Source organism: Dendrobates tinctorius, unplaced genomic scaffold (assembly GCF_039654945.1).
Source record: "Dendrobates tinctorius isolate UK_male_01 unplaced genomic scaffold, ASM3965494v1 ptg000308l, whole genome shotgun sequence".
Taxonomy (NCBI): domain Eukaryota; kingdom Metazoa; phylum Chordata; class Amphibia; order Anura; family Dendrobatidae; genus Dendrobates; species Dendrobates tinctorius.
The window spans coordinates 2,152,889-2,168,295 of record NW_027361975.1 but is presented as its reverse complement, the minus strand read 5'-3'; the positions used below and the strand labels follow the sequence as shown (position 1 = coordinate 2,168,295).

At 44.5% G+C, this 15,407-nt stretch overlaps 1 protein-coding gene across 3 annotated transcripts in view; it reads left to right on the top strand.

The window, feature by feature from the left end:
* The window catches only part of LOC141073612 (zinc finger protein 692-like), a 202,013-nt gene that overhangs the window by 40,146 nt on the left and 146,460 nt on the right, over positions 1-15,407 (top strand). For all 3 annotated transcript variants that reach the window (XM_073560913.1, XM_073560912.1, XM_073560911.1), the window contains exon 2: positions 2,708-2,859. In XM_073560913.1, the coding sequence (XP_073417014.1) occupies positions 2,708-2,859 (152 nt within the window). The remainder of the gene's footprint in view (positions 1-2,707; positions 2,860-15,407) is intronic.

The window sequence follows — 15,407 nt, the reverse complement described above, 5'->3', positions numbered from 1 at the left end:
GAAGAGATGGGATAGGGTTGGGATGAAGACTGTGGTGAGGTTTGGGATGAAGTGGGATGGGATCGGGTCAAGTGCACAGGTGGTGAGATGTGATCTTGAAAGTAGAGTGGAGAGTCAATCTTCTGTAATGGTGGAGAAGTTGGTTTTGGAGGTGGAGGGCTGGGAAGTCGGGAGGAGAGGCTCTGGGGGTTGTTGACCAAAACTGTCTCTGATGTTATCAATCTTCTGCTTGAAAAATGAGGCAAAGTCTTCAGCTGAGATGAGTGGGGAGGGAGGAGGTGCTGGGGGACGGAGGAGAGAATTGAAGGTCTTGAATAACTGTTTAGGGTTGTGAGACAGGGAGGATATGAGAGATGAGAAGTAGGTTTGTTTAGCTGTGGCGAGTGTGGTCTTGAAAGTAGTGAGGGACTGTTTGAATGCGATGAAGTGCTCGTTGGAGTGGGATCTTTTCCATCTGCGCTCAGCAGCCCTGGAAGCTCTCCTCATTTCTTTGGTCAGGCTGGTGTGCCAGGGCTGTCTGTTCATTTTGTGAGCTTTGGTATGTGTAAGTGGGGCAGCAGATTCCAAAGTTACAGCTATTGTGATGTTATATAGAGCAGCAGCATCATCCGCATTGTGTAAGGAACTTATATCTGTGAGAGGGAGGAGAGATTCCGAGAATGAGTGTAGGTCAAGGCGTTTAAGATTTCTGCGAGGGTGTGAAAGTTTGTGGGGTGGGGATTGTAGACATGGAGTGGAGAGGGAAGAGAATGTGAGAAGGTTGTGGTCAGAGAGAGGAAGAGGTGAGTTAGAGAGGTTAGATAGGGAGCAGAGGCGGGTGAAGATGAGGTCCAGTGTGTGGCCATCTTTGTGGGTGGCTGTAGAAGACCATTGAGTGAGGCCGAAGGAGGAAGTGAGAGATAGAAGTTTAGTGGCAGCTGAGAGTGAAGTGTCAATGGGGATGTTGAAGTTGCCCATGATGATGGTAGGGATGTCCGCGGAAAGGAAATGAAGTAGCCAGGTGGTGAAGTGGTCAAAGAAGGTGGTGGCTGGCCCTGGGGGGCGGTAGATGACAGCCAGTTGGAGGGGGAGTAGATGCGCACAGAGTGCACCTCAAAGGAAGGGAGGGTAACAGAGGGTGGCAGTGGGATTTGGGTGAAGGAGCAGGTATCTGACAGGAGAAAACAAACTCCTCCGCCATGTTTGCTGCTGGGGCGGGGGGTGTGAGAAAGGTGGAAGCCACCATATGAAAGTGCAGCAGGAGAGGCTGTGTCAGAAGGGGTGAGCCAGGTTTCGGTGATGGCGAGGAAGGAAAGTTTGGTAGTAACAAAAATATCATGGATGTAGGAAAGCTTGTTGCAGACAGAGTGAGCGTTCCACAGAGCTCCTGTAGGTGGGACTGGGGAAGCAGGGGCTGGGTGAATGGGTATAAGGTTGGAGTGGTTACGGAAGGTTGTGATAGAGCGTGGATGGGAGGTAGAAATGACTGTGGGAATGTGGTGAGGAGGACCAGGATTTGGAGAGATATCACCAGCAATGAGAAGGAGCAGAGAAAATGTTAGCAGGAGAGGGCATGAGGGGGCTGTCTGTGTTTGGAGACAAAGTATTGTATGTTAAGGTACAGTTTTGAGGAGGAGGTGAGGTGGATGGGGAGGATTGAGGAAGAGATGAACAGTTCCTTACTAGGAGTAGGGATTAGGGGAATTAGCAGAAAGTGAAGGATTATAGGGGTGAAAGTGAAAACAAACAGAAATTCTGACCAACTATTGTGAGAAGCTTGTGGAAGGATATCCCAAACGTTTGGCCCAAGTCATTCAGTTTAAGGGCAATGGTGCCAAATACTAATGAAATGTATGTAAACTTTTGACTTTGCAGTAAGTAATAAACAAAACCTTAAACATTCTCTCTCTTATTATTCTCGCATTTGGCAAATATTATTAGTTATGGTAATCTTAATTGACCTAAAACGGGAAAGGTTTGTTGTGATCTAATGTCAGATATTGAGAAAAACATGCAGATGTGTCTTTTTATATAGTGTATGTAAACTTCTAGTATCAACTGTACATAGCTGTGATGTTTGTAAGTACCGTAATATTGTAATGTATAGGAGAAGCTTTGTAATTTATTCATGTGAGAAAATCATTGATGGTAAACTGACGCACAGAACAAACACTGATGACTCTCGGACCGTTTTTTTTGCATATGTAGAAATCTGACTATGCAATAGTTTTTTTTTCACTTGAAAAAGACGCTAGTGCAGCATAAAAACCATTTAACTCATCTTGGTCCCAAGGATTCTTTATTACAGCAGCACAGCCTGATATCATGCTATCATCCAAATTAGAAATCAGTGGTGTCTGAGGCCTTAGAGGCAATTAAAAAAATGTGAGTCAGGCATCTTTGTGCCCTAAAGACATTCATTGCATTGCAGTAATGGCAAAGATAGCAAATGTCTCCAGAGCCACCAGGTAGAGTGAATTATCCAGTAAGTCACCAGGTTACGTAAAATGATCTATGAGTGTCCCATATCCCGCTATTTAAGAGATGGGTGGAATGTGTGGATGTTGGGGGTACATCGTTTGATTATTTTTTTACCAGTATGTCAAGGTGAATATGTATTTTTGGGGACACCTCTGTAAGGGTTACATGAAACAATAGTGGCATTATGGTAACCATACGATTGGGCGAAATTATTAGACCCATCTTTGAAATGTCCGTGTTCTTCTAGGAAGCTACTCGGCGTGAGAAGAGACGACTTTTAGATGCTCAGCGAGGAAAGTGCCGAATCCGTCTTGGCTCTCACCTTGATGAATGGTGTGCCTTGAAAAATCAGTTAGGCTTTTCTCTGCACTCTCAACTTGCCAAATTCTTGCTGGACAGGTCAGTACATATGCTTGGTTTCACTCATTTCACCATTTTTTTCTGACCTCATTCACCTTCCAGTTATAAACTGGAGAAAATAAGTATTTGACACACTGCCGATTTTGAAGTTTTCTCACAAAGAATGGAGAGGTCGATAATTTTTATCGTAGGTACACTTTAACTGTGAGACAAAATCTTAAAACTAAATCCATAAAATCACATTGTATGATTTTTGCATAATTAATTTGCATTTTATTGCATGAAATTTAAGTATTTGATACAATAGAAATTTTTTATAAAGTTAATATTTGGCACAGAAACCTTTGCAATTACGTTTCCTATAGTTCTTGAAGTTTGCACACTCTGCAGCAGGGATTTTGGCACACTCCTCCATACAGATCTTCTCCAGATCTTTCAGATTTCGGGGCTGTCGCTGGGCAGCATTGAGGTTCAGCTCCCGCCAAAGATTTTCTATTGGGTTCAGATCTGGAGACTGGCTAGGCCGCTCCAGGACCTTGAAATGCTTCTTACAGAGCCACCCCTTAGTTGCCCTGGCTATGTATTTCGGGTCATTGCCATGCTGGAAGACCGAGCCACAACCCATCTTCAATGCTCTTACTGAGGGAAGGAGGTTGTTGGCCAAAATCTCACAATACATGACCCCATCCATTCTCCCATCAATACGGTGCAATCATCCTGTCCCCTTTGCAGAAGAACACCTCCAAAGTATGAGGTTTTCCCCACTATGCTTCACAGTTAGGACGGTGTTCTTGGGGTTGTAATCATCGTTCTTCCTCCAAACAGTAACATTTATTAATTCATCATCATAGTTTAAAAATTATTATTTTTTTAACTTTTTATTGAATTTTCAAACTCAAGCATAAAACAGTACATGCCATCAATGCATATATCCCTGACATTAAAGATAAATGAGATACAAGATGTAGCAAAGGGCAAAAAGGAGAAGACCACAAATTTTTATAAACATATATCTTTCAGGATCCTGACTAAACTGCAAGTACAGTAAGGTGTATACCATCCATTAAAAACTTGTAACATAAACCAGGGAGCCTGCATTCCTGTTTTGAGGCATGTCTAAGGCGTATGCATTAATAAAACATCTATCATCCTTAACACTTTTAAAAATTATTTTTTTTATAAAAAAGGGAAAAATGACAGGCTTCAGGTAACAGACAGAATAATATCAGTATACAGTGTGTATGGAAAGTATTCAGACCCCTTTACATTTTTCACTCTTTGTTTCATTGCAGCCATTTGGTAAATTCAAAAAAGTTCATTTTTTCTCATTAATGTACATTCTGCACCCCATCTTGACTGAAAAAAAACAGAAATGTAGAGATTTTTGCACATTTATTAAAAAAAAAAACTAAAATTTAACATAGTCATAAGTATTCAGACCCTTTGCTCAGTATTGAGTAGAAGCACCCTTTTGAGCTAGTACAGCCATGAGTCTTCTTGGGAATGATGCATCAAGTTTTTCACACCTGGATTTGGAGATCCTCTGCCATTCTTCCTTGCAGATCCTCTCCAGTTCCGTTAGATTGGATGGTGAACGTTGGTGGACAGCTATTTTCATGTCTCTCCAGTGATGCTCAATTGGGTTTAGGTCAGGGCCAGTCAAGAATGGTCACAGATTTGTTCTGAAGCCACTGCTTTATTTTAACTGTGTGATTAGGGTCATTGTCTTGTTGGAAGGTGAACCTTCGGCCAAGTCTGAGGTCCAGAGCACTCTGGAAGAGGTTTTCATCCAGAACATCTCTGTACTTGGCCGCATTCATGTTTCCTTCAATGGCAACCAGTCGTCCTGTAACTGAAAAACACCCCCATAGCATGATGCTACCACCACCATGTTGTCCTGTTGGGATTGTATTGGGCAGGTGATGAGCAGTGCCTTGTTTTCACCAGACCTACTGCTTAGAATATCACCAAAAAGGTCTGTCTTCATCTCATCAGACCAGAGAATCTTATTTCTCCTAGTCTGGGGGTCCTGCTGCCGTATGTGTCCCTATTACTGCACCTAATACCCCAATGCTGAGCCGCTGCTGCCGTATGTGTCCTTATTACTGCACCTGATATCCCAATACTGAGCCGCTGCTGCCGTATGTGTCCCTATTACTGCAACTGATACCCCAATACTGAGCCGCTGCTGCTGTATGTGTCCCTATTACTGCACCTAATACCCCAATGCTGAGCCGCTGCTGCCATATGTTTCCTTATTACTGCACCTGATACCCCAATGCTGAGCCGCTGCTGCCGTATGGGTCCCTATTACTGCACCTGATACCCCAATACTGAGCCGCTGCTGCCGTATGTGCCCCTATTACTTCACCTGATATCCCAATACTGAGCCGCTGCTGCCGTATGTCCCCTATTACTTCACCTGATACCCCAATGCTGAGCCGCTGCTGTATTTGTCCTTATTACTGCACCTGATACCCCAATGCTGAGCCGCTGCTGCCATATGTGTCCCTATTACTGCACCTGATACCCCAATACTGAGCCGCTGCTGCCGTATGTGTCCCTATTACTGCACCTGATACCCCAATACTGAGCCACTGCTGCCGTATGTGTCCCTATTACTGCACCTGATACCCCAATGCTGAGCCGCTGCTGCCGTATGTGTCTGTTGTGAGTTCATTTTCCCCTTCGTCACTGAGGTCTGGTGAACTCCCTATTCTGGTAAAGGAAGGTAATGAGCCTGATTATCAGGCACCTGAGCCTATTGAGGATGACTGGCTGAGTGGAGTCACGGACTGGATATAAGGCTGCCGACGCCCTTCTGCCCTGCGGGTGATTTCTCTGTGGACTTCTAGGACACCAGTCTGATTCCTGCTCCTCTAAAGCTAAGTTTTCTGTTTTGCCTGTTAGCATTTTTGTTTTGTTTTTTTGTTTTCCTTGCTTTTCTGTATTCTGCCATTCCCTGCTGGGGTGAGCTGAATCTCCTTTTGCCTGTAGCTCTGTCTTCAGAATATTCCTGAGTACTGATATAGCTTTTTTGAAGCCTAGCGTCTTCAGGGCCTTTTTCTCTGTCAGTCTGTTGGCTCTTATTTTCATAGGGTTTTTCACGGATTGCAGACAGCAGCCTTCCTGTCCTTTTCTATCTAGTTAGCTTGGGCCCCATCTTTGCTCAGTCTATCTTTCTGTCTGTGTTAGTATTTTCATCTTGCTTCACCGTCATTATATGTTGGGGGCTGCCTATTGCTTTGGGGTCTGCTCTGGGGCAGTTTAGATTTCCCCTTTCTTTCTTTAGGCCTATTTAATTCTCCGTCTGTGATCGAGGGGTCTAGGGCATCGTAGGAACCCCCCACGGCTACTGCTAGTTGTGTTGATGGGTTCAGGGGTCTGCAATCCGATAGCTGCCAACTTCTCTGGTTTTCTGGACTTGGCTAGCATTTCTGTTTTTGCCTCCTACGGTGACTCAATCATAACATGTGTCCCTATTACTTCACCTGATACCCCAGTACTGAGCCGCTGCTGCTGTATGTGTCCCTATTACTACACCTGATACCCCAATGCTGAGCCGCTGCTGCCGTATTTGTCCTTATTACTGCACCTGATACCCCAATACTGAGCCGCTGCTGCCGTATGTGTCCCTATTACTGCACCTGATACCTCAATGCTGAGCCACTGCTGCCGTATGTGTCCCTATTACTTCACCTGATACCCCAATACTGAGCCACTGCTGCCGTATGTGCCCCTATTACTTCACCTGATATCCCAATACTGAGCCGCTGCTGCTGTATGTGTCCCTATTACTACACCTGATACCCCAATACTGAGCCGCTGCTGCTGTATGTGTCCCTATTACTGCACCTGATACCCCAATGCTGAGCCGCTGCTGCCTTATGTGTCCTTATTACTGCACCTGATACCCCAATGCTGAGCCACTGCTGCAGTATGTGTCCCTATTACTGCACCTGATACAGCAGCAGCGGCTCAGTATTGGGGTATCAGGTGTAGTAATAGGGACACATACAGCAGCAGCGGCTCAGTATTGGGGTATGTGTCCCTATTACTACACCTGATACCCCAATACTGAGCCACTGCTGCCGTATGTGCCCCTATTACTTCACCTGATATCCCAATACTGAGCCGCTGCTGCTGTATGTGTCCCTATTACTACACCTGATACCCCAATACTGAGCCGCTGCTGCTGTATGTGTCCCTATTACTGCACCTGATACCCCAATGCTGAGCCGCTGCTGCCGTATGTGTCCTTATTACTGCACCTGATACCCCAATACTGAGCCGCTGCTGCCGTATGTCCCCTATTACTTCACCTGATACCCCAATACTGAGCCGCTGCTGCTGTATGTGTCCCTATTACTACACCTGATACCCCAATACTGAGCCGCTGCTGCCGTATGTGTCCCTATTACTGCACCTGATTCCCTCATGCTGAGCCATTGCTGCCGTATGTGTCCCTATTACTGCACCTGATACCCCAATGCTGAGCCGCTGCTGCCGTATGTGTCCCTATTACTTCACCTGATACAGCAGCAGCGGCTCAGTATTGGGGTATGTGCCCCTATTACTTCACCTGATACCCCAATACTGAGCCACTGCTGCTGTATGTGTCCTTATTACTGCACCTGATACCCCAATACTGAGCCACTGCTGCCGTATGTGTCCCTATTACTGCACCTGATACCTCAATGCTGAGCCACTGCTGCCGTATGTGTCCCTATTACTGCACCTGATACCCCAATACTGAGGCACTGCTGTTGTATATGTCCCTATTACTGCACCTGATACCCCAATGCTGAGCCGCTGCTGCGGTATGTGTCCTTATTACTGCACCTGATACCCCAATACAGAGCCGCTGCTGCCGTATGTGTCCCTATTACTGCACCTGATATCCCAATCCTGAGCCGTTGCTGCTTATGTGTCCCTATTACTGCACCTGATACCCCAATACTGAGTTGCTGCTGGGGAATGTGTCCCTATTACTGCACCTGATACCCCCTACACACACGGCTCCGCTCCACACCCCTTATACACACACGGCTCCGCTCCGTACACTTTGTACACACCAGCTCTGCTCCTTGCACCTTGTACACATGCGCTCTGCTCCGTACATCTTGTACACACGTGGCTCCGCTCCATACACCTCGTACACATACGGCTCCACTCCGTACACCTTGCACACACGGCTCCGCTCCGTATACCCCGTACACACACGGCTCCGCTCCGTACACCCCATACACACACAGCTCCGCTCCGTATACCTTGTACACAAACGGCTCCGCTCACCCCATACACACGCGGCTCCGCTCCTCTGTACACCTCATACATGCATATCTCTGCTCCGTACACCTTCTACACACACGGCTCCGCTCCGTACACCTCATACACACAGCTCTGCTACATCCACCCTGTAAACCCCTCTGTTATGAATGGGTCACCGAGGAGGACAGCAAAAAGCCAAGTCCCAGAAAACCAGAGAGGTTGGTAACTATGCAGATTGCAGATCCCTGATCCTATCCACACAACTAGCAGTAGCAGTGGAGCGTTCCTACGATGACCTAGACACCTCGTCACCGCCGGAGGACTACATAAGCCTAAAGCAAGAAAAGGTGAAAACTAACTGCCCCAGAGCAGATCCCAAAGGAATAGACAGCCCCCACACATGTATTGACGGTGAAACAAGATGAAAACACAAACACAGGCAGGAAAATAGGCTGAGCAAATGATGGAGCCCAAACTAACTATAAAGGATGGGAAAGGAAAGACACTGTCTGCAATCTGCCAAAAACCCTACAAAAATAATGTCCAACACGTCTGATAACAAAATTAACCCTGAAGTCACTAGACTTCTCCCACTATATCAGCACTCTGAAATATTCTGAGACAGAGCAAAAAGAGGCCAATCTAATAAGGGACTAAAAAGCAAATTCAGATAAATAAGAGTGGAAATTCAGCACAGCCCCAGCCGGGACTGGCTGAACACACAAAAAACTGAATAGACCAACAAAATCAAGTGTGAACATTAGCAAAAACACTTAGCTTTGAGAAGGCTGGAACAGAGCTGAAAACCAAGACCTCAGAAGCCAGAAGCAAACACCAAACCTCCAGTAGATTATATATTCAGGATTATGTACTCTAAACAGAACCAGAAAAAGAATAATCCCTAAAAATTAACTTTTAATTCAATCACTAAAAAGCATAATACAGTAAAATTACCTCAATACATAGGGAGGTAGATAAATAGATAGAGGGTCAGGTAACCAAATGGTTCAATAATTCACAGACATTAAGGGCCAAAAACTACTTCGCCCTAGTATGCCCTACCAAGACCCTTCCTGACCACGGAGGTTGGCACCCTAGTTTTTGACGATGTGGCGCCCCCGCTCAACGTCGGCGTCCCTAGTAATGCCCTAGACCTCGCTACATATACAAAAATAGGGGACACAAAAAATACCCACACTCACACCCACAATGCCGAAAATAGTGGAGAGACAATTATTGTCTCGTGCTATAAAAAAAAGTGCTAGGTGCTGTAAACTTATCTCGTAGTATAGGACTGTAAACTTATCTCGTAATAGAGGACTGTAAACTCATCTCGTAGTCTAAAAATTCTTAATTCACAGAATGGGTATCAGCAGAAAAAATAATAGAACTTATCTCGTAGTCAAAAAAAAAAAATAAACTACCCTGCTGAAATAAATCAAACCCATAATAGAAAATCTTAGAAAAAACGTATACAGAGAGATCAATGTCACTAGTCTACAATAAAAGTACACATATTTGTTCAAAATTGAAAACCAGCAAAAAACTCTCTCCACTATTTTCGACATTGTGGGTGTGAGTGTGGGTATTTTTTGTGTCCCCTATTTTTGTATATGTAGGGAGGTCTAGGGCGTTACTAGGGACGCCGACGTTGAGCGGGGGCGCCACATCGTCAATAACTAGGGTGCCAACCTCCGCAGTCAGGAAGGGTCTTGGTAGGGCATACTAGGGCCAAGTAGTTTTTGGCCCTTAATGTCTGTGAATTATTGAACCATTTGGTTACCTGACCCTCTATCTATTTATCTACCTCCCTATGTATTGAGGTAATTTTACTGTATTATGCTTTTTAGTGATTGAATTAAAAGTTAATTTTTAGGGATTATTCTTCTTCTGGTTCTGTTTAGAAGCAAACACCAGCACTGACTTAGGGCGTCGGCTGTCTTAAATCCAGTCTAAGACTCCTGAGGTCCAATCGTCATCCTCATTATCAGGTGGTATTAAATTAGCCTCACTACCTCCTGTTAACAACAGAGGGAGTCTGGAAGGAGAACTCACTACTGGTGGACCAGAGAATGAACTCACAACAGTACCCCTCCCTTGAGGAGGGGTCACCGAACCCTCATCCACGCCACCAGGCCGATCAGAATGGGCCCAGTGAAAAGCATGAACCAATCTATTGGCATGAATATCAGAGGCAGAGACCCAAGAATTATCCTCCTGGCCATAACCCTTCCATTTGACCAAATACTGGAGTCTCCGTCTAACCAAACGAGAATCCAATATTTTCTCTCCCTCATATTCCATATTGCCTTTAACCAATACAGGGTCAGGAGGTGCTGCCATAGGAACTACTGGCTCAACAAACCTCTTCAACAGTGATTTATGAAATACGTTATGGATCTTGAACGTAACTGGAAGAGCCAATCGAAAAGAAACAGGATTAAGAATCTCCAAAATTTTATAAGGTCCAATAAATCTTGGCTTAAATTTTGGAGATGCAACCTTCATAGGAATATTCTTAGACGACAACCAGACCATATCACCCACTTTAAACCGGGGACCAATGGTCCTACGTTGGTTGGAAAATCGCTGGGCCTTTTCCTGAGAGAGTGACAGCTTATCCACTACTTGGTCCTATATCTGCTGCATACTCTCAACCACAGTGTCCACACCTGGGCAGGATGAAGATTCCACTTGCCCTGAAGAGAATCGAGGATGAAACCCAAAATTACAGAAAAAGGGTGACATCAAAGTGGCAGAACTAGCTCTATTGTTCAGCGCGAATTCGGCCAAGGGCAAAAATGAAATCTAATCATCCTGATCAGCAGATATAAAACATCTTATATAAGACTCCATGGTCTGGTTTGTTCTCTGTCTGCCCATTAGTCTGGGGATGAAATGCGGAGGAGAAGGATAACTGAATTCCCAGATTGGAACAAAAGGCTTTCCAGAATCTGGAAACAAACTGGACTCCTCTGTCCGACACAATGTTCTCAGGAATGCCATGTAACCGAACCACCTGTTGTAAAAACAAGGGCACCAACTCAGCGGAAGATGGCAACTTTGGGAGTGGTACAAGATGGACCATCTTCGAAAATCTATCACAAATAACTCAGTTAACAGTCATTCTCTGAGAAACAGGAAGATCAGAAATAAAATCCATTGAGATATGAGTCCATGGCCTCTTGGGCTACGGCAGGGGCATCAGCAACCCACTAGAACGAGAACAGGGTTTAGACCGAGAACAAGTCCCACAGGACTGCACAAAATTCCTGACATCATGAGATAAGGCGGGCCACCAAAAAGACCGACTCACCAAATCTCTGGTACCAAAAATACCTAGATGACCAGCCAATGCGGAGCAATGAACTTCAGACATCACTCTCTTTCTCCACTGGTCAGGAACATACAATTTTCCCATAGGGCAACGCTCAGGTTTATCCTCCTGAAATTCCTCCAGGGTGCCTCTCAAATCCGGCAAAATGGCAGAAAGAACTACCCCCTCACCTAGGATGGTAGTAGGCTTGGTCACATTAAGAGAATCAACAAAGAAACTCCTAGAAAGAGCGTCTGCCTTAACATTCTTAGTGCCCGTAAGAAAAGAGACCACAAAATTAAAACGCGTGAAAAACAAGGCCCATCTAGCCTGTCTGGGATTCAAGCGTTTTGCCGACTCCAGATAAATCAAATTCTTGTGATCGGTGAGGACCACAACCTGATGTCTGGCTCCCTCCAACCAATGTCTCCACTCCTCAAATGCCCATTTCATGGCCAACAATTCCCGATTCCCCACGTCATAGTTGCGTTCAGATGTGGAGAGCTTACAAGAAAAGAAGGCACAAGGATTCATCTTAGAAGTCACAGGGTCTCTTTGGGACAAAACAGCTCCTGCACCAATCTCAGAAGCATCTACCTCCACCTGAAATGGAAGTGAGACATCAGGTTGCCGTAAAACTGGAGCTGAAGTAAATGCTGAGACAGCCTCAGGAGACCAATTCAGCATATCAGCGCCCTTCATGGTCAGATCAGTCAGTGGTTTGAGAATACCAGAAAAATTACCTATAAATTTACGATAGAAATTAGCAAAACCCAAAAACTTCTGGAGAGCCTTCAGAGAAGTAGGCAGAACCCAATCATAAATGGCCTATACCTTGGCCGGGTCCATTTCAATAGTCTATGGAGACAAGATAAATCCCAAAAATGAAATCCTCTGTACACCAAAGAGGCATTTCGATCCCTTAACAAACCGGGAATTTTCCCTCAAAATCCGGACGTGTTCCACATGAGAATCCCAATCACTAGAAAAGATCAAAATATCATCCAGATCAAAAACTTCAAAAATACTATCATCAAAAACTTATCCACAAAGTCACGGAAAATATCATTCATAGAGGACTGGAAGACAGAAGGGGCATTATTGAGCCCAAAAGGCATCACCAGGTACTCAAAATGTCCCTCCGGAGTATTTAAACGCCGTCTTCCATTCATCCCCGTGCTTGATGTGAATAAGATTATACGCCCCCCTGAGGTCAAGCTTAGTAAACCAGCAGGCACTCTTAACTCTGGAAAATAAATCAGACATCAGAGGTAACGGGTACTGATATTTAACCGCCATCTTGTTAAGGGAACGATAATCAATACAAAGTCTAAATGAACCATCTTTCTTGGCCACGAAAAAAAAAACCAGCACCTAAAGGTGACGAGGATGGTCTAATATGACCCTTCTCCAACGACTCCTTAATATAGCATTGCATAGCATCATGTTCGGGTACTGATAAGTTGAAAAGCCGACCCTTGGGAAATTTACACCCAGGCATCAACTCAATTGCACAGTCATAACTCCTATGAGGAGGCAAAGATGCAGACTTACACTCACTAAATACATCAGAAAAATCGGCCAGATAATCAGGAATATCATGAGACTGAGGAGAGGTGGAGAAAACAGGACCGTCCCTAAGAACACACTGACAACCCCAACCCACCACAGACCCAGATTTCCAATCCAAAACAGGATTGAGTTTGCAACCAGGGAAAACCCAGAACAATAGTATTATGCAGCACCAGAAATTTACAATTTTCTTGGTGGTCTGGGGCAACTCGCATTATCACCTGGGTCAAAAACTGAGGTTTATTCTCCGCCAAAGGAGTAGCATCAATACCCATCAATACTCAAAGGAATAGGCATCCTCAGAGGCGTCATGGAAAAACCACAACGTTTAGCAAAGTCCAAATCCATCAGATTCAACGCTGCTCCAGAATCCACAAAAGCCTTAGGGGAAACCTGGATAAGGAGCAGATCAGAGTAATTGCCAAAAGAAACTTAGATTGTACACCATCCACAGCAAATGTGTGTGCAAAACGTTTCTCTCGTTTAGGGCAGAGAGAAATAGTATGAGAGCCGTCTCCACAGGAAAAAAAACAGCTTATTACGCCTTCTAAACTCCTGACGTTGCGCCCTAGACAAAACCCCATCACATTGCATAGGTTCAGACATTTGTTCAAAAGGTGGCAGCTCCTCCCGTGTAGTTTTACGTTCACGTAAACGCCGATCAACTTGAATGGCTAATGACATAGAATTATCCAGACCAGAGGGAACAGGAAATCCCACCATACCATTTTTTATGGTCTCTGATAAACCCTTCCGAAACCATTCCATTCCATGTAGAAAGGACTGCCCACTTTCGGAATTTTTGACAGTATAACTCTGCAGAATCCTGACCCTTGTTTAATGCCAACAGGGTTCTCTCAGCTTGATCAACAGCATTAGGTTCATCATACAACAACCCTAAGGCTTGAAAAAATGCATCCAAAATGCAGTCAAAATAGGATTTTCAGGTGTCAGAGAAAAAGCCCAATCCTGGGGATCGCCACGCAGCAAGGAGATGACAATTTTAACCTGCTGCACAGAGTTCCCCGATGAGTTAGGCTTCAAGGCAAGAAATAATTTACAATTCTTAAAATTCAAAAATTTAGACTGATCCCCAGAAAACACATCAGAAGTGGGGATCTTAGGTTCAGCAGCATGTGACTGAATGAGGTAGGTGGAAATTCCCTGTGCTTCAGCAGCAAGTTGCTCCACACGATCAGACAATTGCTTAATCTCCATTGGAGAAAAAAAGAGGCCCCAGAAAAAAAAGAGGAAATAATATATATATATATATATATATATATATATATATATATATATATATATATATATATATATATATATATATATAAAAAAAATTGACACTTCCTTTTTTTTTTTTTTTTCTTTTTTAAACCATTTTCTCCTGCTTTTGAGTACCCTAGAATCTGCGGTATGGCTGGTGATTCTTTTATGAATGGGTCACCGAGGAGGACAACAAAAAGCCAAGTCCCAGAAAACCAGAGAGGTTGGTAACTATGCAGATTGCAGATCCCTGAATCCCTGATCCTATCCACACAACTAGCAGTAGCAGTGGAGCGTTCCTACGATGACCTAGATGCCTCGTCATCGCCGGAGGACTACATAAACCTAAAGCAAGAAAATAGGAAAACTAACTGCCCCAGAGCAGACCCCAAAGGAATAGACAGCCCCCACATGTATTGACGGTGAAACAAGATGAAAACACAAACACAGGCAGGAAAATAGGCTGATCAAACGATGGGGCCCAAACTAACTATAAAGGATAGGAAAGGAAAGACACTGTCTTCAATCTGCCAAAAACCCTACAAAAATAATGTCCAACACGTCTGATAACAAAATTAACCCTGAAGTCACTAGACTTCTCCCACAATGTCCAACACGTCTGATAACAAAATTAACCCTGAAGTCACTAGACTTCTCCCACTATATCAGCACTCTGAAATATTCTGAGACAGAGCAAAAAAGAGGCCAATCTAATAAGGGACTAAAAAGCAAATTGGCAAATACAGATAAATAAGAGTGGAAATTCAGCGCAGCCCCAGCCGGGACTGGCTGAACACACAAAAAACTGAATAGACCAACAAAATCAAGTGTGAACATTAGCAAAAACACTTTGCTTCTGAGGTCTTGGTTTTCAGCTCTGTTCCAGCCTTCTCAAAGCTATCACCAGCACTGACTTAGGGCGTCGGCTGTCTTAAATCCAGTCTAAGATTCCTGTAGTCCAATCGTCATCCTCATTATCAGGTGGTATTAAATCAGCCTCACTACCTCCTGTTACCACCAGAGGGAGTCTGGAAGGAGAACTCACTACTGGTGGACCAGAGAATAAACTCACAACACCCCTCCTGACCCTACACAAAATTCACCTCATCCAGCACCATGACAACCAGCACAGCAGAGTCCTGCAGCCACTGAAGCCCCTGATCAT